Source organism: Cryptotermes secundus, unplaced genomic scaffold (assembly GCF_002891405.2).
Source record: "Cryptotermes secundus unplaced genomic scaffold, Csec_1.0 scaffold795, whole genome shotgun sequence".
In the NCBI taxonomy this organism is placed as follows: domain Eukaryota; kingdom Metazoa; phylum Arthropoda; class Insecta; order Blattodea; family Kalotermitidae; genus Cryptotermes; species Cryptotermes secundus.
Window position 1 is genome coordinate 506,865 of NW_019745094.1, and position 24,791 is coordinate 531,655.

At 38.7% G+C, this 24,791-nt stretch overlaps 1 protein-coding gene across 6 annotated transcripts in view; it reads right to left on the minus strand.

Moving 5' to 3' along the window:
* Nucleotides 1-11,165, minus strand: part of LOC111874972 (armadillo-like helical domain-containing protein 3) — a 41,918-nt gene extending 30,753 nt beyond the window's left edge. For 2 of the 6 annotated variants that reach the window (XM_023870885.2, XM_023870888.2), the window contains exons 1-2: nt 10,570-10,722; nt 5,660-5,777 (exon numbers count right to left, since the gene is read on the minus strand). In XM_023870885.2, the coding sequence (XP_023726653.1) occupies nt 5,660-5,743 (84 nt within the window). In that variant the 5' untranslated portion in view covers nt 5,744-5,777; nt 10,570-10,722. The other 4 variants (XM_033755668.1, XM_023870887.2, XM_023870886.2 and 1 more) reach the window with 4 other exon arrangements.
* Nucleotides 11,166-24,791: the final 13,626 nt, after the last annotated feature.

Below are 24,791 nucleotides of genomic sequence, written 5' to 3' on the forward strand. Positions count from 1 at the left end.
GTTTCAAAAAATCACACAACTACTGTAGCACAGGTGACAGCAGAACTGAATATTCATCTTGAAGACCTTGTTTCCACAAAAACTGTCCGACGTGAGCTTCACAGATTTGACGTCCAAGGTAGGGCTGCACTTGCTGAACCACTGATTAGTGAAAGTAATGCTCAGATGCATAAATGATGGCATCACAAAAACTTGAAAATGTTCTTCAAGAAGAATGGTATAAAATTCCATTGAAGACTGTTCAAAATTTGTAAGAGTGCATTCCAAGGATTGCAGCTATACTGAAGACAAAAGGTGGTCCAACACCATATTAATAAAGAAATGTGTACAGTACCTCTAGTGTTTTCATTATTTTGTCCAACCCCTGTACCTCAATATACATAATCTTAACTCCAAACAATATAAAATGCCTAGGGATTATCCTTATATCATGATATAAGCCAACTGCTTCGTCTTCTGACAGCGAGGCCAGCCTCAGTGAAAGTGACAGTGACAGGGGCCACAGGGCCCCCCCCCCAACTTCTGCGTGATGCCTCTTCACAAAGGGGAATGTTGCCAGAGATATCACATGCGCAAGCACTTCTAGGAGCTCTGGTAAGTGTTCTCCAAAAATTTTAGTTCATAAAATTAATTAGGAAATTTTATATTAATTTTTAAAGTGAACAGTGCACAAGTTAGGGTGCTAGGCTTAAAAACCCTGGTCCACAGCGTTATTTAAACAACTTGTCCTCAATGTGTTAACAAGCAACAAACTGCATGCTCTGGCCATGTTTCTCAGTGTGTTGTTCAAAACCAAGTGACTTCAAGCATAAAAAGAAGTTGTTTCAATATAATGTACACATACCCAAAAATTTAGAACCAACCTAAAAAGTAACAAAATGAGGTAAGTTCCAACTGTAAAAAACAAATACCAGCATATATATCCATTATATGACTTGGATATAACACAGTAAAAGTTTTAGTGAACAACATTTTCAGTGTGGGTCCATTTTGGATATAGCTTATAATGTGATCAAGCACATATGTACTGGGCATAAAAAACATACCTCAAAGCATGACAAGTTTTGCAGTACTCAGAACTTCTGAAGAAATAATCTGCCATGCACTTACAGTACACCACACTGCTACTTTTACACTGTGTAGCAGTGTCTGTTGAATGGCATGAGTGAGTTTCTTCACCACATATTTGTATATTTTGCATGCTGACATGACCATAGTTAACAAAGAGAAACAAAGAAAGGTGGCAACACTGTGAACAGAGTGCATAGTATCTTTTCTCTATAATCATTACCAAATTTAATGATGAATCATATGCACAGTCAACAAACGTAGTGTCATGGATCGGTGCAGTGTGATTGATATGGTAGCACCTGAAAGTTCTGCTTCCTCAGATCATTTCATCTTAGGGTGTGAACTGCCATGAGGCATACAGTTTGACAGCAAATGATGAGGTCCTTCATAAGAAATAACATTTACAGAAAGAGCATTCAGAAGTTAATTCGTAAATATCCATGAGACAAGTGCTTACAAAGCTGCATGTATCAAAGCTTGTCAGAAAGTGATGATTCATGGGTTCAGTTTGTGACAAAACAAAAATCTACAAGGAATGTGCCTACTGAACAAAACATTTATGATATTCAAGCATGATTAGAGATGAATACTTAGAGGTTGGCACAAAGAACTGGACTTCCACTGGCACCTGCATTCACAGCCACATGACTAAATTTCTCAAATTTCATGTGTTTAAAATAATATATGTGCATAAGCTTAACCAAACTGATTATGCAGCAAAAATTCACTCTTGCAGCTGGTTGCTGCAAAATGTGCCATTACAAAGTGTAAAAGTGGGTCTGTGGTGTGCTGCAAGCATGCTGGGAGGCAGAAGGAGGTAAATTCCACATTACACGACTTTACATTACATTATATTACATTACATTGCATTCCCTGGGTTCGAAGTTAGTCAAATGACTGTAGGATGTAGAATATGTCATATAAATAATAAAAAAAAACATATGTACAGTACAACTAAAGTTTTCACAGAAGAAAACATAGTGGTTACACATGGGACTATTAAAATATATATATATCAATACTGTCAACTTACACTACTTACACAACCTTTAAATGGATGAGTAATTTTTTAGAAAATAAGTATTCATCACTACAGTAGAATGTCTATGTGTTTAATTATTGTTGTAGTACTATTTTAAATTGTGCCTTTCCATTCATAAGATTTTGGAGATCAGATGGCAGATTATTGAAAACTTTAATTGCAGCATAATACGTGCTTTCTCTGAAAACATGCGAGGTTAAGAGTTGGTTTCTGAACATAGTGCTTGTGTCTTGTGTTAACGCTCTGTACATCTGCATTGGTCTGAAACTGTTGTTACTTTTAATGAAGTTTTTTTTTATTGCTAGTGGGGTGGGACTATGTCCCTTGTACTGTGCCCACTTCTGGCCGTCTGTACCAGCCCCAGATGATAGGTGAAGGTGATTGTGGAACAATTGATGGAATGAAGATTGGCAGGGGAAACCGAAGTACTCGGAGAAAACCTGCCCCAGCGCCACTTTGTCCACCACAAATCCCACTTTACCAGACCTGGGATCAAACCCGGGCTGCCGCGGTGGGAAGCCAGCGACTAACCACTTGAGCTATGGCGTGGACTTTAAAGAATTTTACTTACTTACTTACTTAGCGGCCTCCGTAGTCTAGAGGTAACATTCCCACCTCATGACTCGTAATACGCGGGTTCAAATACCCGGCNGGAAACCCACCCTCTCCAATAACTAACTAACTACTTACTTACTCACTCATGGAGCTGAGCCCTTCTGGAGGAGCATCCAATTCTGCAGCTATTCAAGAATTTCCCAGCATTTTATGGAGCCCGAAGGTCCATTACCGTGTTCACAAGAGCCCTCCACTGGTCTCTATCCTCAGCCAGATCAATCCAGTCCATACCACCCCATCCTATCTCTCCAAGATCCATTTTAATATTGTTCACCCACATATGCCTTGGTCTTCCCAGTGGTCTTTTTCCTTCTGGCTTTCCCACCAATATCCTATATGCATTCCTTGCCTCCCCCATTTGTGCTACATGCCCTGCCCACCTCATCCTCCTTGACTTGATCATTCTAATTATACTTGGAGAAGAGTACAAGTTATGAAGCTCCTCAATATGCAGTTTTCTCCAACCTCCTGTCATTTCATCTCTGTTCAGTCCAAATATTCTCCTCAACACCCTGTTCTCAAACACCCTCAGTCTATCTTCCTCCCTTAATGTCACACCCATACAGAACCACAAGTAAAATTAGAGTTTTGTATATTCTAATTTTTATGTTTTTTGACAGCAGACGAGAAGACAAAAGGTTCTGAACTGAATGATAGGAAGCATTACCCGAGTTCAATCTCCTTTTAATTTCCTCCTGAATCAGGTAACGATCTGTTATCATTCTTCCAAAATATCTGAACTGTGCCACATTTTCAAAACATCTGTTTCTTATCTTTATGTCATGATATTGCCCTGCATTTTGGTGACGAGACAGCAACATATACTTAGTTTTCTCTGTGTTTACTTCTAGACCAACCTCTTTACTTGCGTCAATTAAAGCTTGTGTGTTTTTCTTTATGGTATCTACATCATCACCCAGTAGATTCACATCATCGGCATAGGACAACAGCTGATGTTTCCCGTTTAATTTCAGTCCCACCTGGTTTCCCTGGAACTTCCTAATGGCATATTCTAAAGCAAAGTTGAAAAGGAGTGGTGATAAAGCGTCCCCTTGTTTTAGACCATTCTGGATAGGAAATTTATCAGACAAATGTTTACCTACACGGACTTTACTATACGTTTCGTTTAAACACATTTTAATCAACCTAACTAGTTTCATGGGTATCCCAAACTCTATCAGAATATTGTACAATAGTTCTCCTAACTGAATCATGGGCTTTCTTGAAGTCTATGAATAGCTGATGTACTGTCTCATCGTAATCCCATTTTTTCTCCAATATCTGACGAATGCAAAAGATTCAATGAAGTTTATTAGTGAAAATATATATTCACATGGAAGAGATAAGATCTTTAGTCTCTTATACAGATCTCTACAAGAATTGCAGGATTTGACACCCATCATGGGTCTAACCATTTTCTCTTGCAATATAAATACCTTTCTGCTGTCAGCTGACTTATGCAAAAAACTATTCCATTCATCATTAATGAGTGTAAGTACACACACACATCCAACAATACAACGCACGTAGCCACAAGAGTAGAACACATCATAAGACACAATATACACACAACATTAGAAGCATAAGAATGACCCCCATGTGGATGATTAATAATACACAGGAATTTTAAAAATATGACGTATGAGATAATAGCTTTTAACAAGTTTTAAATACATAAACTTTATTATTATATAAGGACATATTAAAATTTAATATTATTTGTAAATGGACATATAAAGGCAAGCAGTGAAATGGTTAACGGATCGATACACCTGAAGATGGCAGCATACTGCCGAAACATGTAGTGTAGAAGTGGTAGATGGGATTGTATGCACTTGAAGACTGTTAATATATACACATTATGAGTGTAAGTATGCAAAATAAATTTATTTTAGAGTGTCAGTGTTGCAGATATACAACACAGATGTAACTGCATAACATGCACCACTTAGCTTTGGAACCAACTCATCGATATGTGTTATCATCAATTTGTAAGCCAGGGAATTTTGTGTTTATTGCCTTTTCCATATATATATATATGAAATAATGACAAACACTACACTGAGACATATGATGGCCATATATGGAGTTTTTCTATATACTACAGAGTGTAAAGAAATATATGTTACAATGCTTTGTGGTAGATAGATGGGTTCAATCTGATCATATTTTGTTAATACACCAATGTCCAGGAATGCTTTGTTTAAACGCTAGGGCCTCTTAAATGTGGAGGAGGACACCCTTACCTCTAACCTCTGTGGCTCACTGGTGACATTTACCTACCATTTCTCCCAGAGACCTTACGCGAGCTGATGGAATTTGTGCCTTTGGTGGTCCGTTGTGAAAAGTGATTGCAACATGATGGCACCCCGGCACACTGCAGTAATCTTGTCTGTGAGTATTTGGATGAAACCTTTGGCAACGGAGGGATTAGATGTGGGGGCCCAATAACCTGCCCCCTCACCCCCCTGACTTCACTCCACTGGATTTCTTTCTCTGGGGGTACATGCAAAGCCTCGTGTATGAGCCTTCAGTGGACACACAACATGATCTCGTGGCAAGAATAGCAGTAGCAGGTGGAACCATCTGGGAAATGCTGGGAAGCTTTCAAAGAGTTCAGCATAACATAGCCAGGCAACGCAGAACATGCAATGGTGTTGGCGGCCACCATTTTGAGCAACTTTATAATGTAAAACAACAATAATAGCCTCTAAAACTTTTGCATCCTACTGGAAACTTCTGTGGCCCTTAGTGCCAAAAGGAAGCATTTCTGGACATTGGTGTATTAACAAAATATGATCAGATTGAACCCATCTATCTAGCACAGAGCATTGTAACATGTATTTATTTACACCCTGTTTCTGTTTTATTACAAATGTGAATGGATACAACTGAAAAATGAAAGTACTTTAATCAGAAAACCTTGCTTACTTTAAAGAATAACTCATAAATCTGTACAACTTTCTCCTTCAGTTGTCTTTTCGAACCAGACCCACTTCTCTTTCGTGATGTCATGACAGCTATCTGAAGTTAGTTCAATCAAAAATACCTAGGAGAGAACACAGAATGCAAAATTAAAAAAAAAAGATATAAAATCCAAGCTGCGAGACCAGTCACAACACTATTCCCCAAATAATGCATTGACAGTTTTCAGACTATTCTGCCTGTGTACTTTTCAATATGGAAATACTGCCTGAAACTCAAAGTTTTGCAATAATCAGAGGCTGGTCCAGAAATCTCTGGTATACCATTCAGATTTATGTGTATTTTTACACATGCATTTTCTGCAGCCTGTATTCAGTAAACTGAGGCAGTAAAAGTTTCAATATTAATGATTATTTGATAATCAGCTGGTGTTTGCAGTAAATTTTATTTTACAACCAAATTATTACAGTATTTTTAGTTTCACAACATTAACCATTTCTACAACCAAATATACCTCCTGCAGGTAACACCAAAGTACAACAAGAACAACATTATGCCTGTCAGTTACATGTTTGATGGGCCTCGTATAATATGTCATATAGGTAATGCATGACACAAACTCTGTCCTAAGTACAACAATTTATTGTAGTTCTTTTGTCTTCTTTTCTTCTATACTTTTCTACTACTTGTTTCGGCCGTAAATGGCCATCATAAGGTGTATTCTCTCACGTAGCTGTTACATTGCATGTAGTTTAAAATTTAAAAAACACCAGCTTTCTTAATTGTTTATTTCTGTGTTGTTAATAGGTCCTGATATATCAGAATCCCCTTGCTGATAATTGTCAGATATATATAAAATCTTTGCTAATTTACATACGTCAATTTGATTTTTTTAATTTTGGTATTTTAAAATCTTCAATTTAAATTTTAAAAATTTTTTAAATTTAAAATTCACAGGGATACCTGCTCTAGGTCTACAGTGCTGCAGCGGCTACTTCTTGCTTTCAGCACTGTTCAGGTATTATCTGTAATACACAAATATTCGTATTACTATCTTATGTTCATTACATTATTCTTATATGTTTTATGCTGTTATTTGTACTTACTCTGTGTAGGCCCCTGTTTATCTTTAGTAAGCGTGCTGTCTGGTGTATTGTGCGCTGTGTTTTATGTTGGTGAGTGTAGGAGGGGAATGGGTAGTGGGGGGAGGGAGGTACCGTTAGTCTGTATAGATCTCGTGTATCGTTTGAAATATGGGATTGTGTGTTTCTATGTGTCTTGTCATTCGTGTGTAGGCCCTTCTTATTTATTTTATATATATGGTATTTCTCTAATGTATTCAAATGTCTACCCTTCTTTCCCATTGTTACAACATCCATTACGTCTGTTACTGTTCCGTATGCATGTCCCGTATTTAGTATGTGATTTGAGTATCCGGAATTGCTATTATTATTTCTAATATCATGTATATGTTCCTTATATCTGGTGTTAAATGTTCAGCCCATTTGTCCAATGTATTTCAATGGGCAATCTACACATTTCATTTGGTATATGCCACTTTTATTGTATTTATCTAATTGTGGTTTATGTCTGAGTATATTTTCTATTGTGATCCGTGCGCGAAATGCTACTTTTATCTGTGTATCTTCAAAAAGTTTTGTAATTTTTCTTACTTCTTTTGTACTATATGTAAATATGGCCCACTTTGTTTTTTGTTGTTGTTGTTCATCATTTGATTTTTGTTTTTGTTTTGTCTCATTTGGTCTTTTAATTATGTTTGTGTCATATCCGTCGTTATGTAGTATGTTTTTAATAGTGTTCTTCTCTATTTGTTTTCCTTTTTTGTTATTTGGTAGGTGTAGAGTCTATTTATTAGATAATTAATACCCGACAATTTGTGCTCGAATGGATGGCATGAACTGCTAGGTATTATGATGTCTGTTTGCGTGGGTTTCCTATATATTGCAAATTGCAAGCTATCTTCATTACGATGTATTGTTATATCTCGAAAGTTAATAGATTCTTGTTGTTCTCTTTCAATGGTGAATTTTATAGTTGGTTGCAATTCGTTAATTTCTTTGAGTGTATGTTCTATGTTCATTATTTTTTCATCATATATTATTAATATGTCACCCACATATCTAAAGCAAGCCACTATTTGTTGTTTTACTAGAATGGGATATATTTGTGTGTGTTCCATATATTGTATACGTGTATATGTTTCTGCTATTATTGCTGATGTTGGGGCTCCAATAGCTAGTCCATCTGTTTGTTTGTAGTATTCTTGGTCAATCTGAAAATAATTTTGTTCGAATACTGTTTTTAATATATGTATTATTTCTTTGTGGTTTTCTTTATCCATTTCATGGTTTTTCTAGAATATAGTGTTTATTATATTTATGGTATTTGTTTTCGGTATATTTGTATACATGTTTTCAATGTCAAAGGAACCTAGTCGCATGTTCTTATTAAGTTTAATAGTTTGTAAATCCGCCATTAAGTGGGAGGATTTTTGGACATTGTATGCGTATATTTGTATATTACAGATAATACTTGAACGGTACTGAAAGCAAGAAGTAGCCGCTGCAGCACTGTAGACTTAGAGCAGGTATCCCTGTGAATTTTAAATTGTAAAAATGTTTTAAATTTAAATTGAAGATTTTAAAATACCAAAATTAAAAAATCAAATTGATGTATGTAAATTAACAAAGATTTTATATATATCTGACAAATATCAGCAAGGAGATTCTGATATATCAGGACCTATTAACAACAGAGAAATGAATAAATAAGAAAGCTGGTGTTTTTTAAATTTTAAAGTATGTGCAGTGTAACAGCTATGTGAGAGAATACACCTGATGGCCATTTACAGCCGAACATGTAGTGTAGAAGAAAAGAAGAAAAAAGAACTATAATAAATTGTTGCATTTAGAATGGAGTTTGTGTCATACATTGTGTAGAGTGTTACAGGATGCTTAAATATAATACTGTCATATAGGTACTAAAAATTGTTACTAAGATATACCAACCTAAAAGTTTTATGCATAGCTATTAAGTGAAACTGGTAAATCAGAAGTCTCAAGGAGAAATAAATGTCAAGATAGCCCACATTACTGAACTTAACAATACAATTAACATATATGGGCCTAGCATAGTCAGTATAGTGACTAGCGAAGGGCTGGATGACTGAGGGGTTGGAGCTCAAGTCCTGGTAGGGTCAAGAATTTTCTCTTCTTCATGTCATCCAGACAAGCTCTGGGGTCCACCCAGCCTCCTAACAAATTCATATTGGGAGCTCTTTCCCCAGGGGTAAAGAGCAGAGGTGTGAAGTTGACCACTCACCTCTAGCTAGTGTCAAGGTCAAGAAAATACGGATCTATACATACGAGTATGTCCACCCCCCATATACCTTCATGGTGTAGTGCTTAATTAGTTAAGTGCAGGGACAAATTTACCTTTATGGGCCTCATTACCATACACCTGTACAACAGTATCTGTCATTACATTTTTCTCAAAATGTGTTTCATTACTTTACTATGCCAAAAACCACAAATGAAATCAAATGTATTAAGATAACCTAACATATCCTAACATTTTACAATATTCATAGACAGATAAGTGTAACAATATACATAGGTCTTAGAAAAATGTAGCAACACAAGTATATGTGTCTGTTGATAAATAATGTAACTATATCAAAACACTAGGCTAAAGATGCACAAGTGAATGATCACTATACTATAAACATATTCCCAGGTCACACTTTCATTTATTCATTCTTGAAATTATTACAGGTGGTTAACTCATTTTCTCTCTACCTGAACATGTGGTATTGCTCAACACAACATTGGAAGTAGACCTTCTTGCATGAAACATTTATTTGCTTTACAGATTTTGAGTTTCTTGGAGCAGCCATTTGAAAGATGCAGGCCAGATGAGCATGGAATGTTGAGGAATAAGGCAAAACCTTCACCTTCAACTTCATTTTTATCCATAACCATGGTATTGGTGCAGAAACTACAGTTTATTCAGTAAAAACAATGTCTGTGACAAAGATATTAGCTTTCTATATCAATGTCTGCTAATTATTTGGACCATATAGTACAGACCAAGTTTTTATACCTGACCTTTGGGCTTTGTAGTGGGACATTAATTCCAGCAGACAGGCAGCATGGTGCACTATAACTAAAGCTTCTAACCTATGCACACACTAAAATTGTTATCAAACTTCATGAACCTGACCAGATCCACTACACATTCTGCTGAGAATGGCCAGTTCAAAACACAACCACAGTGGCTATGATATATATATATTTTTTCTTTTTATACAAGACGGAAAAATTTCCGTTGCATGCAACAAGCATATCAAATACAGCCCTGATATACGCAATCGCCACATTATTCTCCAGAATTCATACCATCTTCGATTTCGTGATCGGGTGTTGGAAAGGTACAAAACAATGTTTCAAAATTAGTTTCAAACAATTTGTGGTACTCTATCTATAACTATTTCCAAACGAGTTTGTTTTTCTGCTCAAATTCCTGACTCATACATCAAAAGATATCAGACTTTGAGGGGTTATGTCGGTAAGTAAAATCCTTCTCATTTATTACGTGAAACGACTACAACTCACAATTTCTCTACATATTCATTACAGATCAACCGCTCTATGCCTCTTTTGCTTGTAGTTGAAATCTTTGCTGTCACGCGAATGTACTTCCATAATTTCGAAGGATGCATCATACCAAGGTCTGCATTTATTCAGGACCCTCCTCAAACCAGAGAGATTAAATACTACTTTTCGCCTCCATCGCCTTACAACATACATACACACAAACCAATTTTAAAAAAACATGCAAACAATGATAGCGTTTGGATTTTGACTATAACAGACGAAAAAATCAGATTACTTTACCATCAAGAAACACTATTTTATTCTACGCCTCCAAACCTTAAACTGCATACACAACACTCTTTACAATCAGTCTGAGAGTTAAAATTGACATTACATATTCGTATTCTTATTGCTTCGCTAGAATGGGATTAACATCACCCAAATTTCTGCTATACTCACTGATTATTTCATTGTTATGTTGGGGGAAATGAATTGTTGTTTTTTTTCTTCTGGTTTTTTATCCGTGAGTCCGAAATTATTTCCACGGAGTAAAGTCCTGCATGTGACATAGTCGCTGAACTGCCCGCCCCTGCCCGCAACCGTCGTTTATGGAGCCCTGCTCTGATGATCCCGCCTCTGGTGCCTGGATTCACCTGGACCCCTGACCCGAATTACAAGAACCAAGTCTACTCACATGCCCGTTTTTTTTTGTGCTGCCCACTGGGCCTCAAAGGCCATGTTGCTATTAAGACATTCCGAGTACTTAGGCCCCAGGGGCTCGGGTAACCCTTATCCAGATATTAGAGAAGTAGCTGCTATTCTTCGCCAGAATGCGAACGAGGCCGTGGTTGTCCGAACTATGCTTGGCGGACTTCACTCAGAGGAACGAAATCGACCGGTATTTTATGAAAGACCTGCACTTATACTGATCTTGATAGTGTACATTAAATATAATGATCATAGTATTCCAAGTCATGGTCGAATGGTAAGCCATCTTCTGTTGAAGCTAATACTACGATTCCTTCGTTGTTCTGTGCGTCAGTGGCGTCAGTGGCATTCTACCTTTGCAATTAATGACGGCATACTCGCTGGCTCGCCGGGACTGCCTTGCTGCGTTATTTACTTCAGTTTCACACGGCCGTCAAGCTTGTGCTGCCGTCATATGGCAGAAACGAGAATTATCTGCTTACATACGACACCATTCAGTAGTTTCTTAAAAAAAATACTGTTTTGGCATTATTTTCCTATTTGATTCATCGGTTCTTGTTCACCATATACTCTTTTATTATATACTAGTTTGTCTATGCAGAAAACTCTGCACGGCAGTTTAAGATGAATTTTTGTTGCTTATTTATTTAACAACTCTAGGCGCTTTTCTTTTCTCCTTGGCACTACAGCCCCAGTGGGCCTAGGCCTACCTCCATGAACTTCTCCGACTGTAGGCACTTAGGTTCACACATATATTGTACTTGTCGTCGGAACACATTATATGTCATCAATTTATGCATTTTGAGGCCTGTTCGCTCCTTTGTAAGAAATACACGAAATACAAACTAGCATATGTTGCCCCAGTTAAATGTAGCATCAAGGTAGGAAAGTAACAGTTAATTTTACACGGTGGCAGCAGGATCTGTACCCCTGTGTAGTCCCCCTCCCATCGAAATAAAAACGAAGAGCGCGAATTTTTTAATAGCTGAACGTTCATCAGCAGATCACTGTGTCCACGTGATCTGAGGCATGAAGTGTATTCTCCCTGAACACTTGAGTCGTGGGTTCGAATCCCACTCGAGGCATGGATGTCTGTGTGTCTTTATTCTGTGTTTGTGCTATACTGGTTGTAGGTGTTTGCCTTGCGACGGGCAAGGAGGCCTACCCACTGTGTATAGGATTGCGAAACTAAAAAAGAGGCCAGGGCCCAACAAAGGGCTGTAGAGCCATTGGTGAATGGTGAATGATGTATAAATGAACGACTATTAGCTTCTAAATGAGGACTATACACCATGGAGTTATTTCAGTTACTAGCTAATCCACAAGGACATTAATAAGCACTCGTAACGTACGAGTGCATGTCAAGTCAGCTCGAGCACAAGCAAAATGAAGCTTCGCCTGCGTCGATTAACTGCCCCAGAAGGTCAAGAGCACATACGAAAGACACGAAGCAATTGGATAATTGGTGCACGAGACGCCTTGGTGTCTCATCTTGGTATCTGCAAGATTGGTTGCTAAGTAACGAGACTAGACAGAAGATCTTATTATGTCAAGGAAGCCTGCGTTCTCACACGTTTCGAGCACCCAGAATACATACAAAATTACTGATTTTGCGACACTGATTAGATAAAATGCGTTCATAGAAAATGGAGTTGACAAATATATATACACCTCCTCAGATATTACATTGCGTAAAAGCATAAAAAACTTAATTTGTATGTTACTAAAGGCGCACCATATCTAAAATATTTCAAATAAATTATTAACAAAAATGCCCCAGAATAATTTTACAACATTGTTACCGCGACTGAACCTTAGTTGATCGGCGTTGCAGATCGTGGTTTGGAGCTCATGGCGGACAATTTGATCTTCTCAAATAAGAAAAACTTGACGTTTCTGTACTAGTATTTTTGCTTGCTGTTGTAGCTTTCGTTACTGACTTCCTCTAAATTAAAAGTTAAGGCAAAAAAGAAATGTGGTATCATTATTCTGGAACCTTCTCTATGTATAATTTTTGTATATGTATATACACATACCGCCTCTGTGGTCTAGTGGTCAGAGTTCCTGGCTACAGATCCAGAGTTCCGGGTTCGAAGTAGTGGGACTGGAACGGGGTCCACTCAGCCTCGTGAGATAATTCAGGAGCTATTTGAAGGAAATAGCGGCTCCGGTCTAGGAAACCGAAATTAACTGCTGTGGAGACTCGTTGTGTTGACCACGCGACAATTTCTATCCTCTAAAATTGGCACTAACTTCGCCCACAAGCGACGGTCGCTCGGTCGGTATAGTTCGCTTGCGGACTAAAGTCAATTAAAAAAATATATACATATATACTAAACTCGGTATTATGCGAAGATAAATAGTAAGTTTCTTGCTCCGCTCGCTTTATCGCCATAGAAATATTCTCTGCAAATTATATTCATAAAAAAATTTAACTGAGATCCGTTGATCTCTTTCAGATGAAACATGAGACAATTAAGAACTCTCATTAGACTGTAGGAGTTGACTTCAGCTGGGGGGGGGGGCTTAATTTGTACCCATCGACGTGTAAAACGACATTGCGCTCCGTAGCATGCCCTCAGAATATGCGTATTTTCCACGTGTCTGGTTCACTCTGTACACTGAGTTCTTCTAGTGATGCATAATTAATTACGGAAACACTCAAGTATTGTCTACAGGCCACGGAGTTACCATATAAAAAGGAGAAACGTGACAGTCCATTCGGTATAGTAGCCTGCTACGGGATGGACGACTTAGGGACTTAATTTTTTTTAATGCTAGTGGGGCGGGACCAAATCCCTTGTACTGCGGTCACTTCTGGCCTATTGTACCAGCCCCAGATAATAGGTAAGGGTGATTGTGGAGCAATTGGCGGAATGAAGATTGGCAGGGGAAACCGAAGTACTCTGAGCAAACCTGCCCCAGCGCCACTTTGTCCACCACAAATCCCACTTGACCAGACCCGGGATCGAACCCGGGCCGCCGCAGTGGAAAGCCAGCGACTAACCGCTTGAGCTATGACGCGGCCCACTTAGGGACTTAGGAGCTGTGGTTAATTTCCCGTCAGGGCTAAGAGCTTCCAGACTGACTCTTGAGGCCGACCACGCCCCTATCCAATGACCAATGCTGTTTATTTCCCCGAGGGTTATGCAACCTGAAATGAATCTGACCACATAACTGCCCATGTAATGTCGAAACGAAGCATACAATATGCAGTGATGTTCAATTAAGTACAGAGACAATTTTTATCTTACTCTTACGTGTATCGCGCGTCACCAGTGCGGCACATAGCTTTCTTCCCCTGGGTTTCGGAATCTTATAACCTGTTCTGTAGGATTTGACGTTTTCAAAGAGGTGGTTATGAACAGTTCTACTTTATGGGACACAACGGCATGCAGTCCGTTGAAGTTTAACCGTTGTTTCGGAGGAACGTGCTGCTTCCATCTTCGGGGTTGAAAAGTAAGCCAAATAAGGAAGTAGCATGAAGCATGCAGAAAACAGTCGCGGGGGCGACATGTTCCACTGAAACGTCGATTGACTTTCAATGGGGTACACTGGGTTACATAGCAAGTGATAAAAATTGTATCCTACTTAATTATAGACATGTGGTAGTTTTCCTTGGCAGAGGACCGGTCAGTCACACAGCCACTCCTTACATAGGACAATACAGATAGAACAAGAAGTTCTGGGAAGAACTAATCGTCTATTTTCCTTTCGTACGACACGGACCGCATACAAAACGACTAGTCCAAAAATTCTTCTATGATTGCCCTTGTGTTCGTTGCAACGGTAACGATTTTAACTAGCCGTTGCCTAACAACGGTAGGGAATACACATAGAGACACACAGACTGTTGTGAGGGAATCATGAATTACGCTGCTGAGATTGGCTCAGGTGCCACGATAAAGAAACCAGGTTTTATAAAGATTGGTTCAGGTATTCAAAAATTAATGGAGGGGATACACAGACAGCAAGGTGATCGCATAAGTCTAGTTTTCCCTTTTCAGAACAAGGAAAGTAGACTAAAAATCGCAGAGCACAAATTCCTCGGTCGGGATCCGAGTCCTCGATGAAGTGTTCGTGCAGTAGAAAGCAGTATTTGCCACAGAACGTGCGGCCATTTCTCTGAAAAAAAAAAATCCTTGCAATTCAGGAACTGAGACGTCACACGGCAGAATATTCCCGTAAGATGATGATTTGAATTTCTCGTCCTGTCAGAAGTCTTAACTTGGCATTAAACAACAGTCGGGCCTCTGTCGTGTGATTCATTTGGACCTAACGTATGATTACTCTCTGCTTGCTGATATGACGTCGACAGACACGAAGAACAAAGGTTAGTGGAAAGTTCATTTGAGTGGCGAGCAAGTCATATCTGTTCCACATGTTAATGCGCCATGTTTCCAGTGCAATGAACCAGCTGGCCACTGTTCCTTATATTTTGCCTCTCATCTCTGTGACATTACGCGGAGATATGTGGTACTTACTCACATCTTAACCTTAAACTATTTCTATTGCAGGAAATATTCTACCAGTCAGGAAGACGATGAATATAGGATGTAGCAGTAGTATTAATTGTGATAAACTTATGTTTAACTAATTAACCTGTAGATTATATTTAACCAGACAATTTTGTGGATATAAATTTAAGCACGTCCATATTAATAACAGTATTAATCACGGAGGCTGTAATACTGCACCCACGAGCCTTATTGCCAATGTACCAAATTGGGATTTAGGTCTAAAGCAGAGACTCGCCATTGAAATTCAGAAAGTTGTTCTTCTCCGAACATGTCACTTCTGAAAAATTATAGATCTTGGGGCTGTTTTCTGCCGTATTTCAGACAACATAATTAATAACTTCAATTAATAACCCTAATAATAATCAGTGGGTCCCTTATCACAAAGGAATGTCACGTCACCAAATTGTAGAGAATGCCGTCTGCAGATTTGGGGATTAACTGCTAAGGCATGCAATCACGCACATCCGAAAATTTTGGACTGGACGTTTGGTTAAAAAAGCGTTCAAGAAGTTTCATGTTCCGAAGGAACTGTTGAAGTTAAACAGGAACCAGCTACGATGGGTGGTGGGACTACTTACAGGACACTGTCACCTTAAAGGACACCTCTTCAACTGGGACTAAGTGATAGTTCCACTTGTGAGAGGTGTCAATAAGAAAATGAAACAGCCACACATATTCTGTGTGAATGTGAGGCCTTAGGTTATCTAAGATTATGTCACTTGGGTCAATACTTTGTGGAACCAAGTGACTATTTCGACGCCACCACGTACAAAATCTCACAACCCTATGGGCCTCCACGGCCTGTTACAGGGATACCTTTACTTACTTTTTTACTTTTAAGTGAACTGCAACGTGCAATTTTAGCGCGCATCAAAGCAGTGTAACAGTCTGGGCGCATTGAAACACCTGAGGATGGCCATCTATGGCCGAAACATGTTGTGTTAGTGTTGAATGGTGAATATTTTAATGATTGTTGCATCATTGACGGACTTGATACACAAACGTTTAAGAATTCTAAACTAAACTGAACTGACAAGGGACTAGCGGTAGCGTAGTTTGTTGAGGCATTATGCTACAAGCCAGAAGAGAGCGGGTTCAACTCCCTATGAGGTTACTGGATTTTTCAATTGACCTAATCCTTCCAGCCGCACTATGGCCCTGGGGTCGGCTTAGCCTCTAAGAGAAATGACTACCAGAAATCTTCTGGGGAGTAAAGGGCAGCCGGTGCTTAAGGCTGATAATCTCTCCGTTATCTGTGAGCCGAATGTCTAGAAAATATCTATGGGCCTCCAAGGCCTGTTAGAGGGTTAGCCTCACTTTTTTTTGTGTTGTGGCAAATGGGGGGGGGTTAATTTTTTTTAATTTTCTGTTATAAAATATGCTTTAAAATATCCAATAAAGAAACGTTGACATCCATAAGTTGTTATGTTTATATATACTTCTGATTTTTAAATGTTGTATTCTGCCAGAAAGAAAGGCATATTGATAATGATTATGACAATAATGATTCAGAACACCACAGGCACCGCTAGGATTTTTCCAGGAGGCAATCAGAAAATTTGTTTATAAACTTAAGTTTAAGCCGCTTAGGACAATTTTTACAAATTGATCTGGAGTGTTCAGGATAGGAGTACGTACTTTTGTTAGTACGTTTCATTTTTACGTACTACTAATATTGGCCTTCGCCGGCTCCCATGCATAATACAAAAGCCATTTGCCAATGTGGGGCCTTCTTGTAGTCCGAAGGTCTCTTATCACCATCGTAACACCTTATCAAGTCAAACGAGATACTAAGAGTTGAGTAACATGCACGTTCTAACCAAAGTGAATCATGGACAGCATTGAACTCGGTCATATGAATGTCACCACCTTACAACAGAATGAGAAGTTTTGTCCCACTCATCAGTCTGTTGGGAATGACGTACTTCCGGTCTAGCAACGTGACATGACAATAATATCCAGACGAAACAATATTTACATGGCTATCACTACGATATTTTCCCATCCAAAACAAAAGAACAAGAAGCACTGATTTTCAATACAAGTGAATGTCTGAAGGTTGTAAATTAGCTACTTTGAACATAGTGCTTAAATTAAATGCAAAATGGGGGAGGTCATATCCATCCGATACCATGTTACATCTCACTAACAAGTCAAAAGGCGTAGATGGTATTGGATAATGAAAATCTACATTAAACATTGACCGTAAGAATTTGATTTTGATAAGTATCAATCCTTTATAGCACCTACTTCACATCTTCTTCTGCAGTATCAAGGATAGGGCCAACGTTCCGTTCGAAGGCTAATTGAACTATTCCTTCCATCTCCTCCCAGGTCGACCTAGATCATGTCTTGCTGTAGGACTTAAGAATATGCTTGACATGATAGGCTTAAACATTCAGGGGTCAACTTTTCTTCATTTTCTTTCAAGTTTCTCTGGTAGTGTCTGATTTAAATTTCTACATGCTATCTTATATCCTTACGTCTCGCTTTTCCCTCATTTAAGTCATAACGTTGACTTCAGAAGTCTCCTTTGATATGCTCCCATTTTTTGTCTTACTTTCTTAACACAAAGTTTCGTCATTTTGTGGTCTTCCTCAGTCCCTCCAGGCTAATGTAGGGATAATATAGCTACCCTTTGATATGTGTAACAATTATGTTAAAACAACATTCATAGGGGTTTAAATCGCATAAATCTTATACAACTTCCCTTTCTCGTCTTATATGCCTCTTATGTCAACCACACAATATCCTGCTATCCATCATCTCTTGCTCTCTCAATAGGCCAACAAACAATTTGTGTTAAAATGAATGCCATTAACTGAAATTGGTCTGAATTAACGGAGTGCATTAAAATACAGTCACATATAACGTGGAGTATCCTACCTCGAACTAGGTCATGACCATTACGACCAATTTATTCCTCACATTTTTAAATTCATAATTCATTAATCATCCAAACATTTGACGCTGTACGAGTATAGTCCGAGCTACTGACACCTTCCTGAAATAAATCAGCTACTTTAGACCCCATCCAACAGCAGTTTACACGGAAATCAGTTTAGGAATGAAAGAGGCGGACACAATGGTGTTTTAAAAATCGCTTTACAAAATTGGAAGGATATATATACATTTAACAATAAACGGTAAATGAAAACATAATACAAGTATGAAGAAAGCAGTCTTCTGGGATTTGGCACCGTGTATAAGTGGTGTTAACCGACGTTTCGGAGGAACGTATCGCCTCCATCTTCAGGGTAGAAGAAAAAGTATAAGAAATCTGCAAGCGACAAGACCGTGAGAACGGTAAAAGCAGACTGCTTTCTTCATAGTCACCGCCGTGAAAGCCTCAAATCTTACATAATACAAGTACATAGGAATGTAGTGATGTTAGATCCCGTCCAATATTATGGGTATCTCGATTCCCCGCTTTAATTCTTATGGGCATTTGTTAAGAATAATTTGTACTTTCCGGCTTTACGTGCAAATGCTGATGATCCACAGGCAAGAATTACAGGCGCAGTTGCAGAAGTCATGCCAGACGTAACACCTGGGACGAAATTCATTATAAGTGGGATATTTGTCCTACTACGTCTGAAAGTCACATCGAACTGCGACTCTGACAAACGAGACAGAACTTTGTGTTTGTCTACATTTCAATATATTTGATTTTTATTTACCACTCATTAATAAATGTGTACATTCTCTCAGAGCGGTAAAGCTACATTTGAAACATCATGTAAGTACAATGTGTGCGAAGATTGTGTAGTAACACAAAATGGAGCCTCAGTAAGTAAATCTAGGCAAGCTTTCAATGCTCCTACATGATGTGACATTACTGCAATGCTTTACCGGACACAGAATCAGCTTCTGTAACCCTAGGTAACATTGATCGCTCATTGCGTCCTTGACCTCAAGCTGATGGCTCATTAATCGGGATTGAGGAAGTATGTCTAGTGGTAATGCAACTGACTCACATTTGGGAGTTAACCGGGTTCGAATCTTCAACACGGATTTATTGTCCTGATAGATTTTCCACGTATTTTCCTTGGTAAATTTGTGTAATATAAAATGTAGTACATTAATATAGGCCAAATCGCTTTTCCTCAAATTCAATAAACAGCTGAAACGCAATAAAAAGCCACTTGAAACTGTGCGTGAGGGGAGCAGAACGCCATGACACTGAGATGTGCATGGGCTAGTATTCTGTTCTGAAATAAAGTATTTATTGTGTATGTTACAAAATTTGAATTTTTCACTGCCGTGAAGGTAATATTGTGGTCTTCTGAGTTATGACATTTCCTCGTCTTGTAACAATTACGAGTAATATGTTACTGGACATTATCCATCATCTTGTCTGTTCTTAAAAAACCGTCTAGTTTCTATCAAAAACACAACGTTTCGGGAACTGGAATCTGTCCCCGTCTTCAGGTAAAACCTACTCAGTTGGGTCCAATAGACAGAGCTAGCCCTTATCTCCGGACAACTATGCCAGTTTCAGAAAGGGTTCGTCCGGAGATAAGGGCTAGCTCTGTCTATTGGACCCAACTGAGTAGGTTTTACCTGAAGACGGGGAGAGATTCCAGTTCCCGAAACGTTGTGTTTTTGATAGAACTAGACGGTTTTTTAAGAACAGACAAGATGATGGATAATGTCCAGCAACATATTAATTGTAACAATTTACCATCATCACAAACTTTTAGATCTTATCCTCGTCTTGTAGGTTGGCACCACTGTTTCCGTGGAATATACTGTATTCATCTTCAGGGAAGAAATTCCTGTATGTTTCTGCGAAACATTGGTACATACCTACCAGACTACATGATGTTATAATCCAGAAGACCATAGTATGAACCAGAAGCTCTGTTCCCGTCATCACAAATGTCAGTAAATGTAAGAAAAATGTACATTTGCCAGAATTATTAGTCAAGCTAAGTATGAGAATGTGGATAGTGTGGATAGTGATAAGACGAATGTGATTGCGTGTAATTATACAGCTGTGTTCGTACACCTGAGGATGACCTCTTGAGGTCGAAACATGTAGTGTAATAATAATAAAAAAATATGTTGTGTGGTCGATAAAATTGACTCTAGTAGTGTGTATGGTCCTTCGAAAAATAGAAATAGCTGTCATATTCTGAGTGATCACACAAAGATCGTCTAATCGTGAAGACAGTAACAAATAACATAACATAACATAATATGTAAATAATAAGTACCACAAGATCACTCACGAGTTCCTCCAGAATCTTTCTACAGTGCTCGCTGTTATTTGCAATTGATGTGAATGGATTGAACGGACTGAAATATATTGCAGCTCTACGTCAGCAATTATTTTTTTTATTTTTTTATCATGTAGGATTTAATAAGTTAGAAACTCTCATATTTACAGGGCGACTTATCCTTGTTGTTGTAACAGACATGATCTAGGAACGAAATACGTAATTAGAACAAAATTCATTCGAAAAATACAGATAATGTTCAGTGAGAACTTTTCGTAAGCTTTTTCGACAAGGTTAACCGCATATTTTTAAAGGTAAAGAAACCGTTCAGAAATATTTTAAGCCACAGAAAGCTGTTAGTAGGCCTGACCCGTTTTTTTTGGGGGGGGGGGAAGTCTTAGTCTACGCTGTTAACGGAAGAAGTTGGAAAAAATTCTGAATTACTGGGTTTTTGGACTTTGTCCATCGCCCCGTATTCCAAAGAGCATTAAAGAACACAACGTTTCGGAAACTGTTCCCGTCCGCAGAAGGGGTGGGAGACACCTACTGTCTTCGGTCCGTTAGAAAGAGCTAATTTCAATCACAAACATATTCGCTTTGTAACTTATTCTGAAATATTATTGATTACTATCTGAATAATTTAGTGGCAAATTCAATTACTAGGACTACTAAAAACTGGTATTGTGGATTCGTATTCAACTTGGGACTTTGTTGTATCTTCACATTTTCTTGCTCTCTGTGAAGGAAGAAAGAGACTTTGCAATGTTTCAATCTCCTATACAGGCAATCATACGTCAAGCTAACAGATTACATGTACAGATATAATAAAAGTCAGCCGCAATTGGAAAAAAGTTATTGAAGATGATTCTCCGCATGGTAATATAGTGTTCACTTTCGAAGGTATTTTTTTCTGTTATGTCCCAATAATGAAGTTGGCCGAGGATATACAAGTAATATGTATCGTTTGTGCTTCGGAAGCACAATGTTTGTAGTAAAGGCCAAACGTCAGATGTTTGGAAGGTTTTTGCGTCGTTTTCCTAAGTCTTTTCTGCTGGATGTTGGGGTAATACATAAATGGGTACAGCCGCTTCCTCTCCAGTTTTTTGCCTCCAATCCCGAACTACACCGTGATGAAATATAACGAACCTTCATTGCCATCACATTTTCCTCGACAGAAATTTTGGCAGACTTCCTAGAAAAAGGAGAAAGATGGGAAGTAAAAATGCAAGAAAGAGAGAAACCGAAAGAATGAAAATGAACAGAAGAAAGACAAGAAAGTCTACCAAATCTACGAACAGGGTACGTCATAATTTGTGTTGGCAACTTACGGAAGGAAAGCCCCTCGTAAATATGTCTGCATTTCCCACCGGTTTATAAATGCTGAAGTACAGGTACAATAGGCCATCGTTATACTGATCCACGTTTCAACACCAACGCGGATGTGCCGCGGCTATGATCATATCTCCCAGTAGGTTTACACGTGTTTCATGTAGCAAAAATTTCTTTGAAATATTTCAATTACGATATACACGTAATACTGTATAGGGAGTCGGCAGAACTTATTCAAGCAGGAGGCGAAATATTACGTTCTAAGATCCACAATCTAATTACTTCTATTTGGCATAAAGAAAAATTGCCTGATTAGTGAAAGGAGTCTATTATTGTACCAGTTCACAAGAAGGGTGATAAAACTGACTGTAGTAATTATCGGGGGATATGACTGCTATCAACTTCATATAAAATTTTGTCCAATATTCTTCTTCTTTCAAGGTTAAGTCCATATATAGATGAAATTATTGGGGATCATCAGTGTGGGTTTCGACGTAACAGATCAACTACTGATCAGAATTTTTGCATTCGTCAGATATTGGAGAAAAAATGGGAGTACGATGAGACAGTACATCAGCTATTCATAGACTTCGAGAAAGCCCGTGATTCAGTTAGGAGAGAAGTATTGTACAATATTCTGATAGAGTTTGGGATACCAATGAAACTAGTTAGGTTGATTAAAATGTGTTTAAACGAAACGTACAGTAAAGTCCGTGTACGTAAATATTTGTCTGATAAATTTCCTATCCAGAATGGTCTAAAACAAGGAAATGCTTTATCGCCACTCCTTTTCAACTTTGCTTTAGAATATGCCGTTAGGAAGGTCCAGGGCAATCAGGTGGGACTGAAATTAAACGGGACACATCAGCTGTTGGCATATGCCGATAATTTGAATCTACTGGGTGATAATGTAGATACCATAAAGAAAAACACACAAGCTTTAATTGACGCAAGTAAAGAGGTTGGTCTAGAAGTAAACACAGAGAAAACTAAGTATATGTTTCTGTCTCGTCACCAAAATTCAGGGCAAAATCATGACATAAAGATAAGAAACAGATGTTTTGAAAATGTGACACAGTTCCGATATTTGGGAACAACGATAGCAGACCGAAATCTGATTCAGGAGGAAATTAAGAGGAGATTGAACTCGGGTAATGCTTGCTACCATTCACTCCAGAACCTTCTGTCTTCTCGTCTGCTGTCTAAAAACATAAAAATTTGAATATACAAAACTATAATTTTGCCTGTGGTTCTGTATGGGTGTGAACCTTGGTCTCTAACATTAAGGGAGGAACATAGACTGAGGGTGTTTGAGAACAGGGTGTTGATGAGAGTATTTGAACCGAAGAGAAATGAAATGACAGGAGATTAGAGAAAACTGCACAATGAGGAGCTTCATAACTTGTACTCTTCTCCAAGTATAATTAGAATGATCAAGTCAAGGAGGATGAGGTGGGCAGGGTATGTAGCACAAATGGGGGGGACGAGGAATGCGTATAGGATATTTGTGGGAAAGCCAGAAGGAAAGCGACCACTGGGAAGACCAAGGCGTAGGTGGGTGGACAATATTAAAATGGATCTTAGAGAGATAGGATGGCTCAGGATAGGGACCAGTGGAGGGCTCTTGTGAACACGGTAATGAACCTCCAGGCTCCATCAAATGCTGGGAAATCCTTGAGTAGCTGCAGAATTGGCGGCTCCTCCAGAAGGGCTCATCTCCATGAGTAAGTAAGGAAGTAAGTACAGGGAGTCGGGATAGCTCAGTCGATACAGCGACAGGCTACGGACAGGAAAGCCGGGATTTGATTCCTGAGAGGGGCAAGTTTTTTCTGTTCTCCACAGCGTCCAGACCGGCTCTGGTGCCCACCCAGCCTACTATGCAATGGGTCTCGGGGCCTCCATCCCTGGGGGTAAGGCGATCTGGGCGTGAAGCTAACGACTCACTTCCATCTAATACCGAGGTCAAGAATGCTGGAGCTACACTTGCACTCTCCCATATGTCTTCTTGGCATTCTGCTTAATTAATTAGGCACAGGGACAACTTTTTTATATTAGACTACATACGTGCATAGCGACATTCCTTGCAGAGGTGTTAAGGTGCAGAGGGCAAAGTACACAGTCCGTTATAAAGAGACTGTACGTTTCTGGTTTATCTAACCTTTGGATTGTTTTGTGCAAACAGAAAAATTTAAAGAGCACCCCTCCCCTTCCCCTTTATCTGCTGCACCTTTGTCTGAAATGTACCTTAAATTTCATATGCGTATTTTGGTCACTGCATAAATTCTGTGTACATTATAACAGGGGATCCAAAATTAGATATACGTCAGTTTCATTTACAGTGCTGTAGCTTATAACGTGGGTACTGAAACTGTGCCCCGTCTCTCGCTTTATATCAAGGACCCACTTTATGTTGAATCTATTAGTTTTCTAATGCTGAACAACTCTCTACGTCTCTAAGCGATGATCACGCAACCTCGTTCCTAGATGGAATTTAGCATATGCGGTAAACAGCGATTGTTACTCTTCAACTTCCACACAAGTTCATGTTTTATTTAATGTCAAGGACGGCGCAAACCTAACTGACGCCCTAGGAAATGGGAAAGTCCGCCCTCCCCCTTCATTTAAAAGCATATTAGCTTTCTCTGTACTTCGTCACAATTAATAAAATGAAATTTCCAGACACTCTGACAAGTGGTGATAACATGGGGGGGGGGGAAGATAAGCAGAAATTGTTTTCCTTTTA